Source organism: Meriones unguiculatus, chromosome 8, assembly GCF_030254825.1.
Source record: "Meriones unguiculatus strain TT.TT164.6M chromosome 8, Bangor_MerUng_6.1, whole genome shotgun sequence".
Lineage (NCBI taxonomy): Eukaryota > Metazoa > Chordata > Mammalia > Rodentia > Muridae > Meriones > Meriones unguiculatus.
Genome location: NC_083356.1, coordinates 45194818 through 45215812, shown reverse-complemented (window position 1 = coordinate 45215812; position 20995 = coordinate 45194818). Strand labels below are relative to the sequence as shown.

Here is a 20995-nt window from a genome sequence, read left to right as displayed (position 1 = left end):
AAGCCTGGGCTCTGCTCCAGCGTTCTGTTGAGGAGAGACCCCCCTGAGGAAGCTACCCTGATGGGGCAGTACAGGCCAGGGCATCTGCAGCTGTCTCGCAGCTCCTTCTCGCCAGGCTCGACTAACTTACTCTAGACTGAAGCAGAGCTGCTGTTTTCATAGCTGCCTTCCCAAAATTCCCGCATGATGCAACCTGTGCATTCCAGAGCCCCTTTGTGTGATGAGCTATGTTCGCCTAGCGCAGGCTTTCTTTATCATAGACAAGGGTATGCCACATGGAAGCTTGGCTGTAGCATAGCAATAGCTGCCTCTGGGTTCACCAAAAGGTTTTCTAGGACTTATTCCATGATGAATGGGTTCCTTCCTTCTGAGGAGAAAGCATGGTCTCAGTCTGCTGGCATCTCACCCAGTCCTGGAATGGAAAAATCTCTCAGGCTGTCCTGGTCTTGTGACTCATTTAAGCCCTCCTTGGGTCAGTTCCTACATCCTCACATTTTTTTCCAGTGATTATTAAGTTCCCAACAGCCCAGAGAAGTGCCAGCATTTAACTGCTGGAGCGCAGGCACAGCTTTTGGTAGGGAACATGTGGTCCAGAGTCTTCTTGTAGGAACTGTAGAAATTGTACTGTGTGACACGTGGCACATTGCGTACCAGCTGGTGCTGGGTCCCCCTTGCCTCTGGATTCCTTTTTCTGGCAGCTTTAGTGGCAGAGGAATAGTGGCTCCAGATGGAGGAAGACATCTCTTTTCAGATGCAAGAAAGCCGCAGCAATTTTTGAATGTTGCTGTTAAATATGTTCCAATTCAAAAAACCTTGGCTCATGCTGCTTGATTCTGTTGCTCTTGGATGGCATCCATCCTTCTTTCTAATCAAAAGAATAAAATGTCGGGGTCAGGTTATCAGTGAGGAAGGAAGCGAGGGGAGGCTGGATTTGCAAGAGGATGCTCAACTCTTTTCAGAACAGATAAGCAGCAGTCTGGGTTGGAGAATGAACGCTTTAACCACAAACACCTGCTGGCTAACCAGGCGGACATTCTGTCTTCTCCATGAATGCTGAGAAGACATTGAGAGAAGATAGTATGTGGAGTTAATCCTCCTGTATTAGTGATTATAAAACCTAAGGTTTCTATGAGGGATATGACAGGAGGAAATGCTTTTGCATGAATGCCCTTCTCTTTCTCATCATGTGCAAAGCCTAGCTCACTTCTGACGCTTTTGAAAATGTCTATAGTGACACTTCCTTAATAGGTCAATGGAAATGAGGTCTTACAGGGTCATTGTACTTTGCCTGTCTGCACAGATTATGGTGCCAGGAATGCAGAACAATATCGTTTTGAAGACTCTAAATGCAGACACTGAATACAAAGTCACAGTGACCCCTATCTACACTGCCGGAGAAGGTGTCAGCGTCTCTGCCCCTGGGAAAACTTGTAAGTGAATCTTTGTCTCCTTGGACACTAATGGACCCATCACCCATGATGGGTAAAGTACAGTGCAATGAATGGGCAAAATATTAGGGACCTGAAAATCTGTCAGAATCTGGACTCCACACCCATTAGCAGTGCAATTTGGACAAGCTGCTGTTTAGCATTAGTGAGCTCCAGTTTTATTTTTTGTGAAAGCTGAGACACACAACAGAACTGATCTTTTTTCTTTAACCTGTAACTCACAATGATTCACCAAGGTGGAGTCCTCAGGGCCTTGACTTTACTCCACATTTCATGGGACCATGACAATCTATGCCTCTCCTGTTTTTTTTTCTTTTGTAGGCATAGTTTTATATTTTAAATACATTTTTATTTTTAATTTTTAATAGTTTGATTTTTAAAAATAAACATACAGCAAATGCTCTTTCTTCTTATTACATCCTAATGACAGTTTCTTTTCCCTTCCCTTTCCCCAGTTTCTTTTTTTTTCTTTGTTTAATTCTTTATTAATTACTTTATTCACTTTGTATCCCCCCCTGTGGTTCCCTCCCTCCTCCCATCCTAATCCCTCCCTTCCTCCACCCTCTGCATGCATGCTCCTCCCCAAGTCTACTGATAGGGGAGGTCTTCTTTTCCTTCCTTCTGCCCTAGTCAATTAGGTCTCATCAGGAGTGGCTGCATTGTCTTCTTCTGTGGCCTGGTAAGGCTGCTTCCCCCTTAGGGGGAGGTAATTAAAGAGCAGGCCAATCAGTTCATGTCAGAGACAGTCCCTGTTCCTATTACAATGGAACCCACTTGGATATTGAACTGCCCAGTTTCTTAACCCTACCTCCTCTCCCTACCAGACCCACCGTTCCCTCTGCCTCCCCTCAGACAGAAGCAGGACATTATTACAGTTCTGTAACACATGTGTAGATTCATGTAATTATCACTACTACAGTAGAAAACAGGAAGCAATGCTATCTCTCCTCTAACTTTTCTCATGCTGGTAATACCCTTTGTAGTACTGTCTTGTTCACATCCCTAACCTCTGGGTGTTGCTTCATTAGTCAGCATTTTGTTGTTGTCACACACTGAGACAATCAACAAAAAAGAGGGAAGGATCAACCTACTGTTTGTCTGCCTGTGGAGCGTTCTGGGACCAGAGCATAGGTAATCCTCATCAGAGAGACCAGAGAGACTCTGTCCAGCAACTGATGGGAGCAAGGGCAGAGTCCTACAGCCAAATATCGGGCGGAGTCCTGTGAAGGAGGGGAGGGAAGGATCAGAGGAAGCAGAGGGGTCAGGGATACCACAAGAACAAGGCCCACAGGATCAAGTGACCGGGACTTATAGGAGCTCAAAGAGATCAGGGAGCCTGTAGGGGACTGACCTAGGAGCTCTGGCTGAGTAGCTTGGTATTCCCGTGGGAAGCCTAGCAGTGGGAGCACAGTCTGACTGATTCTTGCCTGCTCGTGAGATCCTGTTCTCCTACTCTGTTGCCTCTTTTGACCTTGATGTGAGAATCTATGCCTGGTCTTAGTGGAGCTTGCTATGTCTTGTTTGGTTGATGTCCCTGGGAGCCTAATCTTGTCTGAAGGGAGGCAAAGGGGAGGGTGGGTTAGGGGGCTACAGTGTGAATAAATTGTAATAAATAAAAAAAAAATAAATGAATTGAAAAGAGAACCATCATACTTTGAATGAACCTCTGGATTTCAGATAAAACTCATTCATCACAAAACAATTTTTTTTACATTGTATTTTTAAAAAAAAACCACTCACAGACTCCCCACTGTAAATGCTATTGCAAGTGTGCAAATGCATCTACCTCTGTGGGAAATAACTTAGATTTGCTTGGCAGCAACAGGTCACCAAGAAGGAAACCATACCGAACCCCTTACTCTCCCTCTTCTGTCTGCTCAGTGCCATCCTCTGGTCCTCAAAACTTAAGGGTCTCAGAAGAATGGTATAACCGGTTGCGCATTACGTGGGACCCGCCATCTGCCCCTGTGAAGGGCTATCGGATTGTCTACAAACCTGTGAGTGGTAAGTACCTCGCAGAACTGTGAGTAGGTATTTAAAAACATCAGTTATACCTCAAAAATGTTACTCTATGTGTGCGTGTGCACGCTTTCCTTCGTCACAGCATGCAAGCGCAGATCTGAGGACAACTTGGAGAAGGCAGTTCTCTCCTTCCATCATGTGGGTTCCAGGGGTCAAACACAGGCAAAAGTCTGTGAAGCCGTCGCATTGATACCAAGTATATTTTAAGGTCATTTTGGGCATTGCTTCTATCAGTGTTTGATTTTATTTACTAAACAACTGAGAATTGTTTTTCTATTTTTGAAACTTTTTTTTTTAAATATTGTTCTTGTTGGGTAGACATTGTTAAAGGGATGAAATGATGACTTTGCAGACAAAACTAGATGGCATACCAATGAAGGGAGTACAGTATGTATGTGGTGTGCATTCGCCTGAGCTCATCTCATTCTAGGCAGGGAACAAGTCTAAGGAAAGCTGGAGTCCCTAGGAGTAGGAGCGTTCATAACTCAATGCACGTACAAGTACTAGACCTTTAAAATCTGTACATTTGATTCTTTTTCTTCTGTTCTTTCTTGGATAAGGTGAACAAATTCCATTGATAGACTTCTCTCTCTCTTCATTTTAAAAAGTATGTTGGGGGGTAAAACTCATCAAAATTCCTTCATGAGAAGATTCTCTTCTACCTCCAGATCATTGTATACTTTAAGTGTTTTTATTCTCTGACAATATTATACATGTATGCAATGTATCTTAATTATATCGATAACCAGCTTTTTCTTCCTGCTCTCTTTGGGCCCCCACTGTATTTCCTACATCATTATATTTTAAAGGCTGATGAACAGTTCAAACTGGGAGTGTTTTTACCCCAGGTAACAGGCTGTGAAGGTGAACTTGGGTAGCCATGCCCATTATAATTCTTCCTCTCTGACCTTCGCACTCCTATGGGATTTTTACAGGAGATATGTATTATAAATATCTAGACCTGACCTTCAGAACTCTGGTTGTTCAGTAGACAGCCTCCACCGTTTAGTCTTAATTTGGCAGAAAAAAGTAACAGTTAAAAGATATTTTAGGGACCATGAAAATTTGCTTTTTTTTTTTTTTCCTCAAAACTTCAGTGGTCTCAATCTGTCTTGTGAGGCATTGATATTGTCCTTATTTCAATCTTTATTCTTATGCTTCTGCTAATTATCCAGGTGATATTGTCATCAGGTCCGTGTGACTACAGTAGACCCACTTCCAATTTCTCCAGGAAAATACCATTATGAACCAAGGAAATAAAATAGTGGGCATAGAGAGTAGCCTGCTTCACACTGTCTCCCTCAGACTCATTACCGATTTTATTTCTTTTGTCTCTTTGCTCAAGGTCCAACGTATATGCTAATTTGTAGCATCGTAATACAACATTTTCTGGATCTTGTGAAATATATGTATCATATTTTCTAAACACAAATAGCTTTCTTGTATTAAACTCACGATTTTCAATTGCTATGGTTTGGCATCAGTAGAAACAGGCTTTACTGTCACACCTTGGGGTATGGCTGGTAGACACTGGTAACTATTGTTGAATTCACAGTACTTTCCTACATTAGAATAATTTTCCTTCCGGGTCTAGGATTTCATTAGTATTGTTAACAGGTTTTCCAGGAGAGGCAACTATATATGATCATTCATGTTGGATTTTTGTAGCATAGAAAAATAGCTATTGTTTCAACACATGCTTCCATAACCACATAAATGTGCTGTTAGAAGGGGATTTCTGAAAGAAAGTGATGAATGTTAAAGAATTATCTCTTAACTCAAAGCTCTTAAAGAGTAGAAGGAAAGACAGAAGGTATAAAATTAGAATAAGACTCAGCACAGAATGTTTTTGGAACTTAAGACTCCAGTGAGTTGAAGACAGGCTGGCAAAGATATAAAGACCTCAAAATCCAGATGAGCTAAGGCCATGGCACGGAGTAGACGGAGCTATGGTGGTGGCACCTGTACAGACATTCCTGTGACAAGGATATAGCTTTGTGCCATTGACATGTTCTGGGGATCAAGCAGATATATAAGCAGAGAAAGTTGAGAAATAGGTACTCAGCCAGGTAAGTGCTGACTGCTTCTTAAAGTGTAGAAGGCGATGGGTGTAGTGACTCACACCAAAGTTTTGACTAAGTGCAAGGGATAAAACACTACTGGAAGGAGCAAGATGTAGGTTCTAGAGACACATGAGAGTAGGTTCTAGCCTCACTCTAGCTGTTAGCCTGCCAGGTAACCCTAGGCAACTGTCAAGAGTTGGTTGAGTATAATTTTCACTTGCATGTTGTGACTGTAGTTCATATTGTCTCTTTCAGTTCCTGGTCAAACTCTGGAAACTTTTGTGGGTGCTGATGTTAACACCATTGTTATCACAAATCTCCTCAGTGGAACAGACTACAACGTGAAAATATTTGCTTCCCAGGCCACAGGCTACAGCGACGCTCTGACTGGCCTTGTGAGAACACGTAAGGCTGGTTGATGTCTGCTTCCTTCAGCCCTGTCAGTGGTTCTGTGCTTGCTTCTCCCTGCGACTTGTCTCCCAGCCCCATTCTTGGTGCAACCACTGGCTTGTCTTCCCTCCTCATTGCCCTTTCTGAATGGCATTTCGTGGAAAGAAAGGTGTGGTGGTTTCTCAGGTCTGCCAAAGGCCTACTTGGCAGGCGGAGGCCAGCATCTGCTTTTCCAGTTGGCTTGATAGTTGCAGATGGGATTTCCCTCTGGAAAGTCTGTTGGCACTTTTCAAATTAGGTGAATTTTTCCAAGAAGCCTACAGTCTGACATGGCCAGTGCCAGTCAAATATTGGCTAAGGAGAAGTTTGCCTTTTCTCAAAGTATTGTTGCTCATCACTGATGCAGATGAACACACATGTGCAGATGCACTCGTGCATGCGAACACACACACACATGCACACACACACGTCATTCCACTCTAAGGACTTTTTATATTCTTTTATGGATCTTCATGTTGGGATTTCTTATTGGCATGAGAACTTGTAGACACACATGGAATTACGCAGTGCTTTCCAGCTTTCAATGGACGTGTTCCACCCTTCTGAAATGTGTTTTATACCTCCACATCATCTGTTGTATGCATTTCTTTAGATCAACTTATACTTTTGGAGGCAAATACTTTAAAAAAAGCATATATTTATGATAAACACAGGATGTTTTTACTTTTTCTAGATAGTGGAGATGAGGTGACAGCATGCCGTACGTATAAAATAAAGCTGTGTGCTATCAGTGGCATGAACCTCATTCTTAAGACTTGCAGTAAGAGAATACTTGAAAGGAGACCTAACTGCATTAAGTATTAGTGGTGGCCCAGGGTCCCAAGCCTTCTCAATTCTAAGATGAAGACAACAACCATCCTATAACAAACTCTAGTGTAGATGAAGGAGCTAATGTATGTGAAGTGCCTGTCATATGGCAGGCTCTCCTTGAATAGCTGCTATTATTGTAATAATTGTGTTCTACTTGGCTTGTATCTGATCTTTGTCTCAAATTCAACCATTAGTCAGATAAACAATGTCATTGAAGAATTTGACTTCTGTTAGACAAGACTCCAGCTGCCTTGCCTTTCTTGTAGAGCCTGTCCTTTCAGGAAAGGAGGCTTCCTATATTCCCTTCTGTGAAATATCATGACATCATAAAGGTCAGATACTGAATTAACTTTACCTTAAAAAAATGGGTTTTGTCATTAGGTGTGGTGATACCTCATGAGGAGGCTAACCAGTATTGAGTTCAAGGTTAGCTGGGGCTACGTAAGAAGATCTTATCTTAAAAAAAGTATATCACAAAACAGAACAAAAAAATTAAAAGAAAACAATGCCAGGTGTGGTCGTGCACACCTTTAATCTTGGCTCCTTGGAGACAAAAACAAAACAAAACAACAAAACAAAACAAAACAAAACAAAACCCATAAACACACACATGACAAAAATGTGTTCTTTGTATTTGAGACTTCTAGGATGCCTTTAGCTTTTGGTTCTGTCTACCCTTGACTATTGAGGTGACGCTGTTTCACTCGTGTGGTCATTGAGTATGTTCTGCTGTGCTGTGACAGCAACCCACAACCCTTTCCTTATGCCCGAGCTCCTGTGCACACCACACCTCCTTCCTCTGTTCTCTACCCTTCTGCTTCACCTTTATGTCTCTACCACGTGTTGGGTCTCCAGAGTAATTTTTATTGCCATCTTTTTGTGTTCTCATTTTCTCCCTCCATATTCTTTTATTCTTTTCCTATTTTCTCTCTTAGTAGGTATGTTGGATATGTCAAACATATTTTTAAAAAGGGAATATTAAGTTGTTTTGTACTCTTACCCATTAAGTAAAAATTAAACAGTTTTTGCTTATTCTTTTTCTTCTAAGTAAAATACAGCCTCACACAATGACACATAAGTCAATGTTTTAAAAACAATTTTAGCACAATTGTTATAATTATTAACTTCCTTTTGTTGTGTGGGGAACAGAGTATTTCAATTAGCTTGAGGAAATGAGTCTTCCTACTCTGTTCCAACAGATAGGAACAATTTAAAGATGTCAATTATGATTAGGAAAAATGATTTTACTACCTTGAAAACAATACTTACGAAGTAATTTTATTTTATGAGTTAACTAAGAGAGAGAGTAACATAAGAGAAAAGTCAAATGAAAAAAAAGAGGTCATTTGGAAAAACAAATGTGAATCTGCTTTTGAATCTGAATGATAAATGCTTACCTTTGTATTGTCCTGAAGAAATCTTTCCGCTGCTTCCCAAAATGATCCTCCATGCAGTTGGTTTTTTTGTTTGTTTGTTTGTTTTTGAGATTATGTTTTCTGTAATTTTTATTGTGAAAGAGTAAGAAAAGGTAATATAACATAGGGATCTCTAGAGATGTATTATTAGATCTAGATCATGTAGAAACAAAAGCAGATGTATGTGGCACACAGGAGTATTGAGGGTGAGGAAGGGGATCTATCTCAGCGTAAAATGGGCCTGAATAGAGTAGGCAGAAATAGCAGGCATTCTGGCCCTTAGAGCCTGCTGCAGCAAACTCTCACTGCGGCAGCTTGTCTTACAATTTATCCTTTGAGTCACAAATCAGTAAAATTACAAAAACATTACATTATTGGTCTGATGTTGCCTTCTTAGTCTAATATAAAAGGGGTGCAGCGGTACCTTGAGGACTCAGTGGACTGGAAAGTCTTACGTATGGGTTTCTCCATTTTTTTGTTTAGTTCAGCCCCATAATAATGTGAGGCACTGTGCACCTTAATGGGTAAACTGTTTCCGGTGTAAGCTATTGTTATTTATCGCATAATGAAGACATGTCTTTAGTAAAACTGACTACTACAAAAGGACACAGAAGTTAAAGCTGTCCCCTGCTTTTGTGTCAAAAGAAAGTATACAGTGACTGCTGAGCTGCAAGGCATGCTTTGCCCATCCTCAAACTGGGCTGGTAACATTTCGTAGGGAAAATTTGGAAGTTACTCTCCACCTGGAAACAAATGGTCGAGTTTTTAAAAGCGCCTTCATTTCTTTCTGCTTCCTTTGTCTCCCCTGCAAACTTGAGAGAGACCTCACATTGTGATTCTAAGAGCAACACAGGAACACCCCTTCCTGGAGTTGACGGCAGGGAATTTCTTCCTTTGTTTTTTTTATTTTGCTATTTTGGGCCTACCTGCCAAGGCCATAGTACAGCCTCCTGTATTCATACTAACCCAAATAAAGTGTCCACATTTCATCTGTGAGCTATGAGGATCCACCAAGTGGCATTCCAAGATAAAGGAATCCAAGGGGTTGAATAATTTCTTACACGTGTAGATTCTACATTTTAAAGTTTAAAAAATCGGTTCATTTTGATTCAGTTGTCTTCTGTTTTGTTTTTATATTGATCGACTATTTTAATTACTGCATGCATTTGTATGGTACATTGTGGTTTCCAGTACTTGCATACATCGTGATGAGGTCTAATTGGGATAATTAGCATATTTGACCTTCAATGTTTGTCATTTTGTGTGTGTGTGTGCTGAGACTATTGAAAAATCTGCTATTCCTTTGATTTCAAAACCTACAGTGCCTTGTTATAAACTGCAGCAGCCCCACTGTGTGATAGGATACTTGGCTTCATTCCTCTCTTAGAATGACAAAGGAGCCTCCCCCTGTCATCTCCCAGCTTCCCAAGTATCCCAAGTTCCTGGCAGCAACCCCTTTCTCTAATTCTATGAAATCACAATGGAATAGCTATTGTTGTTTAAAATATCGAATCCTGTGTTTTGCAACAAAATGTATGAGCCTAGATGACATTGAGACAATACCCTGACACAAAAGGACAAGCGTCACAAAGCCTTTTTCACACAGTGCTATGAAGCCAGTTTTTGTGAAGCCGCTTTTGTTTGTGTAATTTACATCATGGCTGCTTTCATCGAGTTACAGGCTGTATTACTTTGTATTGGGTGGTCATTGTGGAACAGGTAACACACACATAATAAATAGGAAACTTACACATCACCCATCACTTCCCTACTCATTGAATCTTAACTTTTTCCTATGAGTTTGTGTCTTTTCATTTATAAACACGAGACAGTCTGATTCAAAGGTCTTATTTTGCATAAATTTATTTAAATCATAAAATAATTATCTTTTGTTCTTCAACTTTTTCCATTTTGAGTCTAAAGCTCCGAATGAGAATTTTAGCATAAGTTACTTCCAGAACTGGGTACAATTTGTGGTGTTGTCTGCAGTGTGACATAGTTTTGTTGTTTTGTCACAGTGTCCTTGGGTGTGACAGATCTTCAAGCCAATCAGGTTGAAATGACAAGCTTGTGTACTCGGTGGCAAATACATCGCCATGCCACAGCCTACAGGATAGTTCTGGAATCCCTTCAGGGTAAGTACAGTTTTGTGAAGTACTGGCATGCTTGAGTCTGTGCAAATCATTGTGGACAAGTCCCATCAGACCAGAGCCCTTTTCCGGAAGCTGCGTGCTCAGGCCTCAGAGGTGTAACATGTGACCTCAGACCTGCTGAGCTTAACCCTTGACCTTTTCTCATCTGTGAACAGATGTAACTCTTGCATTGATGTTTAGGTTTTTGCGAGGTATATGATATAGAGGCTCATCCATCAATGTGTTGCTTCTAGCAGGCTCCTAAAGAGTGTGAGCTGCTGTTGGTCTCAGGAGCCAAATAACCAGAACTAATATACATTCAAATCACATGGTGCTAGCACCGTGTTATCCACTCCCCAGGAACCAGCTTCAAATGGTGTGCTTTCCTGAGTGTTTCTTTGCCTTGGTGGTAACTGGGGAACACATTCTCACTCAGGAGGAGGTAGCCTGTATCCACCACCAGAAGTTGTTCATGTAAAATTCTTCAGAACATCTACGTTGCTTTCAAATAGAAACACTGAAAATCCCTCCTTGTCCTCATTAAAAGCACCGAAGATAACAAAAAGATGACCCCTCTTAGATGTGTAGACATCTTACAGAATAAACATGGACAACATTTAGCAAATGAAATAAAAATGAGAATTACTATGAGTAATTTTATTAAAAAAATGAAATTAGTGCATTCTTATTCCTAGGGATTAAATGAAACAGTAGAAAATCACAAATATATATATGTGTGTGTGTGTGTGTGTGTGTGTGTGTATGTGTATATATTTGGTTTTTTGAGATAATGTTTCTCTGTGTATCTTTGGTTGTCCTGGACTCACTATGTAGACCAGGCTGGCCTTGAACTCACAGAGCTCCACCTGCCTCTGCTTCCCCAAGTGCTGGGATTAAAGGCATGCACCACCACGCCCAGCTAACAAATGAATATTTTTATGTTCTAAACTTGATCAGAAAGTTCCTTTAAACATATAACCTGTTTTCCCTGAATGAGTAATCTTGTGTTCCTCCATTAAAAAAAAAAAAAAGAAAGAAAAGAAAAACAGAAAGAACTTTTTTTTTCCAGTTAAGCATGGGGTTAGTAGCCCACAACTTCAGCTACAATTACATTAAAAATAAAGAAATAGTTTTGACTCAGCCATAAAGGAGAAAATATGGTTTAATGGAGTACTGTGACCATTTGGAAAAACAGCTATAGACAAGGAGCTTCAGTAAAAGAAACATTCTAGGAGAAGTTCCTGTGAGCCCCAGCCAAGAGAGTGTCTCCGTAGACTTATGCCACCATGCCCTTGATTCTCTGTGTGCACTCTAAGCCTGACATTGTCTACATACACAGGAGAAGTTTGAAATAGATTAAGCAATGAGGACAAGAAAATCTTTTTAAAAAGATATGAATTCTGTGGTTGTGTGAAATATGAGTTATGGATGCTTAAGCCAAAGGAAATGAAAGATATGAGTAGAGGAACAACTTCAGAATTTGAGTTGTATTTCACATCTCTTTATGATTATACTTCATATTGATTGGCATTTGTTTGGCTTATAGACACCAAGCTTAATAATCCATTCCCAAACTGTCCCATGATAATTTTAGCTTTATATGTGATTTAAGAACTTATGAAGAAAGTGTATGTTTCTGTAGAGAGTTACTATATTTTGGAAAAAAAATTAATCATTTGCATTGACAAAAATACATAATGAAAATTAGCTTAATCAATAGAAATCAAGATTTTAACACAATATGTTTGCAGAGAAGCATTGAGGTTCTTTATCAGAAGATATGGTTAGTGCGTATTACTGCTGTTGCTCTGGTAATCCCAAACCAAAGAGAGTTCTTCTTTAAGCAAAACCTTTGGTGGCTACACATTGCGTCAAAATGAATGAGTCTTTCATACACCCTCAGAATTATTTTCAGGCTGCATAAAACCTTTCAAATGAAGCACTATAGTCTTAAACTGTACAAATGTGTTATTTCATTTACTTCCCATCAACACTTGCAGGAGAGGGATTCAGGAGCTGAATTAGTTCAGTTGCCTCTCATCCAATGGTATTTAGTGGACAGGGATGCAGAGGTAGCTGTAGAGAAGGCAGCTGTGGCTGTATATGGTTTAACTGGTAGAATTTACTTCAAAGAACGGGTTTCTCCTTCAGAGAAGGAAGAATGGGGCTGAGCACCTTCATCTTACAGAGAAATGTGATTGCTGCTCTGATGCATTGTCTGTTAAGGACTTGTGGTAAGATGCCCATCATTCCAGTGAGAGGCCAAGACCCAGGATTTGACCATGTAACATACGTTATTGGTTACGTAACTACCTCTGCAGAAATCTCTCTCCCTGTGCCTCAGCCAGAGGAGCTATCAGGGATACATGGTCCCCGAGTCCTCCTTGTGTTAGAGAAAAGTTCCATAGTAGGTCAACTTTTGATGAATGCCTGAGTCAAATTTATTGATGAGTGAGTAGGCATTAGTTTTTCTTCATATATTCCCTATGGTCTGATCAGATACACCTTTATTCCGAGGTGAAGTCAGTAGAGCTGTCCCTGTTGTCACCTCAGATTCTCGACAGCTTTCTTCTCTGAGCTTCAGTTTCTCCAAAATTTACCTCACTTGAAATTATTCACTGTGACAGTTACCCGCACATTTCCACAGATTCAAACTATGCAGGCAGCACCATTCCAATTGTTTATTGCATTTGTAGAAACCTAAATAAAGGGAGGTAAGCAAAGAGACCAGTTTATTGGCTCATATATTGAGAGGCTTAGACAGACCCGACTTTAGGCACATCTGGGTCTAGGTGTTTGAAAAATCCTTGAGATGGAGTCTGGCTCCCTCCTCCCCTGCTTTTCACCCTCAGCCAGGCTTTGCTCCATCTGATCCAGTGTGACATCCTTCCAGTTTCTAGCTTCCTAGGTGTGGTCAGAAGAGAGTTTTCTTTTTCAGTATTTCCAACTGAAGTCCAGAACCTGAGTCATACTGGCCTGGTTTGATCACATGCCCCTAAATCTGTCATTGAGTGTACAGGAATGAAGCAAACAGACTGGACCTGCTTGCTTTCCCTGACTGTGTCTGGGGGGCAATGGCCAGGAGCAGCAGGGTGGTATTTAATGCTGTCCAGATTGTAAGTATCAAGAGAGGGAGGGATGGATCCAAAGAAGGAAGGATGGGATTCAAGGCTGGCAAACACAACCAGTCTGCTTGTGCAAACATTAGAACATTTTTATGGCTCGGAGAGGGAAAAAGAGCACCAGAAGGACAAGGCTCATCCGGGAAAAGACTGAAATAAAACCTGTCGGTTATCCATTTACCAAATTCAGGCTTTGGTTAATTTGGGTTTTGCTAACTCAGACTCTCGCTCCCCCTCCTCTCTTTCTCCCTCTCTCCCCGTCTGCCTGTCTTTCCCCATCTGTTTTCGAGCTGGTGTGGTAGCTTGGATATAGCATTTCTCTTTGAGTGCATGTCCTAAAAGCCCAGACAGTGTGTCTTCTTGCTAACTCACATAACATGGTGAATTCTTGTAGACTGCTTAGGAAAGAGTTCAGAGAGTGCATCCTCCTTCTTCCCTTTTTAGGTGTGAGATGCCAATTGTGTGATAACATCTATTATCAGAGCACTATGCTGGAACAGCTACCTTACCAAAGGCCAAGCCTCAAAAGAAAGGTTATATGGAGCCTGTTTCAAAATCAAACTGGTTCAGAGGCATGATGATTGGGGATAAGATATTTGAGAGACCCGGGAAAGAAAGTATTTATGTTATAGAATTCTTACTCCATCCTTGTCCTGATACTGAATAGCCTCTGTATGTAGCTCTCAGAAGCCACCCAAGGCACCATTTTGGGAATCAAGGTGGTGATGTCATTATCAATGTGATTACAATCTAGAGTATGTAGATCCTTAGAAATAAATACACAAAGACAGACCATTTTACCCTATTTCAAGAAAGTAAACTGAATTAACTTTCTCCCTTGGGTAGAGGGATTAAAAGGGTTAGTCATCCTTCAATCAGTTTAGATCTTGTTTTCCTTTAAGGCAAAGCCATTAGACTCAAATCACACATGCCAAAAGCAACACATGTACCCTCTAACTCATGGAACCCCTCTTTGTTAGTGTTGGGAGTCAACTAATACTATTTGCCATTAATTTTGACATGCCCATTCCAATTTTCCAAGGGTTTATGGATTTATTTTTTTTCTTGCAGTGAAGCCCATTAATATCCTATTTTCAAGGGTCTTAAAGAAGTACATGTGTATCCTTGGGAATTAGGAAATGGCAGAAATAGATTATTTCTAGAGATGATTCCCCAGGGAATCCCTGGAAAGCTTTTGCAGTTATAGATTTTTATCCATGCATAGGATTCAGGAAATAGTTGTGTTATGGGGAGCTTACAGAGACTTCCAGGCAGTTGCAAAGGATCCTAGGGGCTCAGAAAGAAAGAGTATCGTGGTGTGTGGGTCTGAGCTTTGGAACCACAGAATGAGCTTAGCTATTAGCAAAGCCAAGCACTGAATTTACCAAGTCTATTTCTTCCACGGTAAATTATAATCTTACAAAACAGTAACCATCTTTAAATTTAAGTGTTATTGCCCCAGGGGGAGGTCGTGTGGAGATCATAGAAGAGTTTTGTAAAGTTGGTTCTCTCCTTCCACGTTTAAGTGAGTTCTAGGGATCAAACACAGGTCAACAGGCGTGTAAGGCAAACATCTTTGCCAGCTTAGCCTTCTTGCTGGCCCAGAAACAATGCTTTTTACTTCATCATTACATGTGATGTCTGAGAAATAACCAAGGTAGACACATATTTAATTATGAGCAAATATTTGACTTTATTTTTTTGTATGCTGAGTATGAACTCCAGGCCTCACACACGCTAGAGAAGCTCTGAGCATATTCTCAGCCCTGTGCAAATATATTAATAAATATTACTTTATAAAGTTCACTTCTGAAAATTCTTTAATGCTCACAATATACAAAAATGAATTTCAAATGTAATTTACCAAGTAGCTTTTATTTAAAGGTCAAGATTACTCCTTAGACAAAATTCAAAATAATGTTTTTTATGATACATAGGTATTGATTCATATTGAAATATAAGATCAAAGTTTGTCTGGGTGTAATACTTTCTAAAAGACAAAAGTTCTCTTTTGTTTTAACTTAATAGATTTATTTTTATATTTTATATATGCCATTTAAAAAAATAAACTTCCAAAGTGATATCTTTGGAGAAATAGATGGTACTTATTAACCATTAAACAAAGTATATAATATATTGAATCCGTGAAGCCTTTTACAGCAGTTTCTAAATGCCTAGTAGTTATAAGATTTTGATTAAACATATGCAATTTGAGTTGGAGAAATGGCTCAGCAGTAAGAGTACTTGCTGCTCTTGCGGAGGACTTGCGATGTAGTTTAGTTCTTAATACCCTTGTCAGGTGGCTCATAATATCTTGTAACTCTAGCTCTTAGAGATACATCATGTTTTTCTGGCCTCCCAAGAACCCCCCTCCATATGACATACTTTAAAACAGACCCACATACACATAAAATGTTTAAAAAGCTTTACGAAAAAACAATGACAGCATTTATGGAATAGAATCTAGAATTAATCCCAAGAGGAGTTTTTAAAATTTAATTTTATTATATATTTATTTATTATAATTTATTCACTTTGTATCCCTGCTGTTGTCCCCTCCCTCATCTCCTCCTAGTCCCACCCACCCTCTCTCTTCTTCTCCTGTGCCCTTTCCTAGTCCACTGATAAGAGAGGACCTCCTCACCTTCTATCTGACCCTAGCTTATCAGGTATCATCAAGGCCGGCTGCATCATTTTCCTTTGTGGCCTGGCAAGGCTGCACCTCCCACGGGGAGATTATCAAAGAGCCACCCACTGAGTTCATGTCAGAGATAGTCCCTATTCCCGTTACTAGGGAACCCACTTGGAAACTGAGCAACCAAGGGCTTCCTTTGAACAGGGGATCTAGGTCCTCTCCATGCATGGTCCTTAGTTGGAGTATCCGTCTCTGCAGGCCCCCCTAGACCCAGGTATTTTGGCTCTGTTGTTTTCCTTTTGGAGTTCCTGTCCCCTCTAGGTCTTTCTATCTCCCTCTCATTCCATAAGGATTCTGGCACTCTGACCAAATTTTTCTTATGAGTTTCAGTATCTCGATACCCTGGTGGTAGAGTCTTTTGGAGGTCCTCTATGGAAGGCTCCTGTTAAGAATGGGGAACCCTCCTCCATTGCTGGTGGCAATGTAACCTTGTACAATCACTTTGGAAATCAATCTTGTGCTTTCTCAGAAAATTAGGAATAGTGCTACCTCAAGATCCAGTTATACTACTCTTAGGCATATACCCAAAAGATGCCCCACCATTCAATAAGGACACTTGCTCAGCTTTATTTGTAATAGTCAGAATCTGGAAAAACCTAGATGTCCCTCAACAGAGGAATGGATACAGAAATTGGGGTACAGTTATACAATGGAATATTACTCAGCAACTAAAAACAGGGAAATCATGAAATTTGCAGGCAAATGGTGGGAACTAGAAAAGCTCATCTTGAGTGAGCTATCCCAGAAGACGAAAAACACATATGATATATACTCATTTATAAGTGGATATTAGCCATATAAAATAGGATAAACATACTAAAATCTATAGTCCTAATGAAGTTAAACAACAAGGAGAACTCTAGGGAAGATGTTTAATCCTCATTCAGAAGGGTAAACAGGATAGACATTGGAAGCAGGAGAAGCCAAGAAGAGTTTTTAAAATTACATTTTATTTGCGTATTTGGTGGTGAGGGATGGGGAGCATACCCATTCCACAGCAAGTGTGGAAGAGCATTTGTGCGAGCTGGTTCTGTTCTTCTTCTGTCATGTGGGTTCCAAGGATCAAACTCAACTCCTTGGATTTGGCGGGAAACACCTTTATCCACAGAGCCATCTTGCTGGCCCCTGGAGGGAAATTTTAATAATTGTTGTATTTGTAGTAGTGGTGATTCTTCTGTCCAGCCAGTTGTCTATTATGCCAAAAAATAAACCTTATGACTAATTCTGAAACTTTTCCATAATTAAACCCCCCCAAAAGCTAACACTGACTTGTGAGGACCCCCCTTCCCTGGTCTCTAGATGGTGAGTGTTCTGCAACTCTCAGAATGTTTTACTTTGAGGGGTGAAGTCTTTAATTTACATCCTTTTATGGTGTAGTAGTATACAGTAAAGTGATACCCTCAGAGACCCAAACGTTTTTTTAATATTTTTTATTTTTTAAATTAATCACAGGTTATTTACTTTGTATCCCAGCTGTAGCCCCCTCCTTCTTTCCCTCCCAATCCTACCCTCCCTCCCTCATCTCCTCCCTGCCCCTTTCCAAGTCCACTGATAGGGGAGGTCCTCCTCCCCTTCCATCTGACCTTAGCTTATCAGGTCTCTTCAGGACTGGCTGCAATGTCCTCCTCTGTGGCCTAGCAAGGCTGCTCCTCCCTTGGGGGGAGGTGGGGGAGGTCAAAGAGCCTGCCATTGAGTTCATGAGACCCAAACTTTTAAATCCCAGTTTCAGTTTTGTGAATGAGCTAGGGACTGTAGCAAATTGTTAATGTTTCTGGCCTCCACTTTCTTATCTTTAGATTGAGGATAATTATAAACGATATAAGAATAGAATGGATTGAATACATAAAAATCTGTATGGTAGCTCTTAGCACATGATAAGCATTCATTAATTTTTTTTTTTTTTTTTTGGCTATTGACATTTGTGGTGGTGGTTATCAACACAGCAAACATGGAAACTGGAATAAAATAGGCTGTCAATAAAGGATGAAGATGGTTAATCCAACTTCTCTGGTTGTAGACCACAGGTCCAGCACTAGTCCTTCCAGGAAGGTATAGCAATTTTATGTGGGTATGGGAAAAGAGAAGAGGACCAACAGTTACTCCTCCAATGTTCTTTGTGCCTCCAACATGGCGAAGACAGCTGTGACGATGCACAGCTGGCTGTATGCGACACAATTGCCTGATAGGACTAAATAGAACCTGATTTCCACTTACTGGGGGACCATACTCCTTCCAGTGTCTGTGTCCTTAAACCACTTATGTGCCATTTCTTTTTATGTACTGTTTCTTTTTAAAACAAGGTTAAAAAAAACACAAAAGTGTTTTCATAGTGCAAGCAGGGAGTTTAGAACGGGTATACTAAGCTTGCTGAGTCTCCTTGACCGAAAGACATCACAGGTGTCAGTTAAAATAGATAAATAAATAAAAGGCTGGAAGCCTGACAGTCATGGCATGTACTTTTAATTTCAATTCTTGGGAGGCAGAGGCAGGTGAATCTTTGTGAGTTTGAGGCCAGCCTGATCTACAGAGTGAGTTGCAGGACAGCCAGGGCTACACAAGAAACCCTGTCTCAAAAAAACAAACAACAACAAAACAAATCAAGGCTGGGTATGGGGATGTTGCTCAGGGATAGAATCCTCTCTAATTCTGCACAAGGGCCAAGGTTCATTATAAAATTGGCTGTTATTGCACATATCTCTTATGCCATCAGAAGGTGGAGGCAGAAGGATCAGAAATTCAAGGTTATTTTTAGCTACATAATGAGTTCAGGGCCAAACTAAGCTTGAGGGAGGGAGTAATGAGAGACAAAGAAAAGGTCTTTAGAGGGAACAAGGAAGAAAAAAAATAGGGGGATGAAATACATGTGACATGAAAGCAAAAGGAGGTTGTTTGAGGAGATGAAGGGGGCCACAAGAAGAAGGGAAGGACAATAAGAAAGGGGAGTCACATATGCATGAAAATGCTGTAATGAAACCCATTACTTTGTACGCTAACCTAAAATATTAATAAAAAAATAATGACGGATAGAGAAGGCACTGGGCTCTCAGGGACTCCCCCATTTTCCTGACAATGCCTCAAGCTGTTGTGCATGTTTCTTTGAGAAGAGATTCCAATTGCAGTGTCTTCAATTGTTGTTTAGAAGGCCATCCTGTTGGATGATATGTTTTTAAAATTTTTTGAGACAGGGTTTCTCTGTATAGCCTTGGCTGTCCTAGACTTGCTTTGTAGATCAGGCTGACCTCAAACTCACAGAGATCCACCTGCCTCTGTCTCTCAGAGTACTGGGATTACAGGCATGGGCCACAGTGCCTGGCCTGTTGAATGATTTTAAATTGTATGGAGGTAAAGCTCACTCTTTTTTTTTCTGTCAGTTTGTGATGATGTGACTGTGTTCTGGTGAATCAGGCTGAATAAAAGGGAGTTTAGTGTAACAGACTAAGTCAGGATGTATGCATATGATTACGTGCAGTAATAGTTCTTCATTCAGCAAAGGCTTGACCTTGGCAGTTTTTAAATAATAAGCCTTATTTTTGTCCACATCAAATGTAATTTTTAACAGAAAAAAAAATCAGTGGATATGTAAAAATCTTTACCTGGAGATTAAATACCAAAAATAAGTGTAAATGCTGGGGCTGTATGACATAGACTGTTCCTATTATGCAGTTGAGAAGCTAATACTTGAAGTAATGGCTGTTCCCTTTTTTTTTTTGTCACATATGTATGTTTTGTTTTGTGTTTATATAGATACACAAACACAGGAATCTACCTTGGGAGGAGGTGTAAACAGGCATTGCTTCTATGGACTTCAGCCGGATTCAGAATATAAGATCAGTGTTTATACAAAGCTCCAGGAGATAGAGGGACCAAGTGTGAGCATCATGCAAAAAACACGTAAGTCAAATGTCTTCTCCTGGTCCCCCTCAAAATAAGCAAACAGGATATTGCTGTGGACCCGCATCTTTACACTGTGTAGAAAAGTAATAGCTATTACTGCCCAGGAGTATGGACAATGCCCATTTTTTTTTTATCCACCCCCAAATTCCTGCTACTATCATCAGTATGTTTTCGTTTCCATTCCCTATATATTGCACGAGGGAACACAAAGCCCTCTTATGGCAAAAGGCTTGAAACAATGTTTTATGTTATGATCCAAATACATGAAAAGCATTCATGGTATGTGGTGTGTGAAATTGAGTTTGGGGACAATACCATCTTACCACAGCAGTGAGAGTGGGCTTGGAGCCAACATGTTCCAACTGGCTGACCCTGGAGTTACTGCCTCCTTGAGAGGCCCTTGTGCTGTTTTTCAAGCTGGCTTGAGATCTGATGCGTGGAATGGAAACACAAAGTACAAAATCAAAACAATGCACTTCTTACATGTTCCAGGGAACTGAGGCTGTCACCTTCTTAGAGTAGCTTTTAGTCAAAGTTCCTGACCTGGAGGCCACAGCCATTAAAAAGGATAAAATAGATTTAATAGTAGTGAGCTGAAGGTGATGCCTAACTCAGTATCTCTAATTTAAATTCAGATTCCCAAAGATGAACATCTGGGCACGTGGTGGATGATGGGATTTTCTTTCATTTCTGCATGGCATTTAGAAAGAACTAATACCTTGTATAGCTCTTCCAACCTCCATGACCATAGAGAAAGAAACCACAGTCAACATATTTCCTTGAAAACATGGCATGAGCTTGGTTGTAATAGCTCATGCCTTTAATTGAAGCACTTAGGAGGCAAAGGCAGGTGGATCTCTGTGAGTTCCCGGCTGGCCAGTGCTGCATAGTGAGATGCTTTCAAGAATATTGGTTAAACTATAATAAGTTGAATCATTTAAAAT

General features: G+C 40.4%; 1 protein-coding gene across 4 annotated transcripts in view; it reads left to right on the top strand.

The window, feature by feature from the left end:
- Col14a1 (collagen type XIV alpha 1 chain) overlaps window positions 1–20995 on the top strand; it is a 216034-nt gene that overhangs the window by 103650 nt on the left and 91389 nt on the right. For all 4 annotated transcript variants that reach the window (XM_021650061.2, XM_021650060.2, XM_060389409.1 and 1 more), the window contains exons 20-24: window positions 1301–1430; window positions 3330–3452; window positions 5789–5938; window positions 10227–10343; window positions 19902–20048. In XM_021650061.2, coding sequence (XP_021505736.1) covers window positions 1301–1430; window positions 3330–3452; window positions 5789–5938; window positions 10227–10343; window positions 19902–20048 — 667 coding nt within the window. The remainder of the gene's footprint in view (window positions 1–1300; window positions 1431–3329; window positions 3453–5788; window positions 5939–10226; window positions 10344–19901; window positions 20049–20995) is intronic.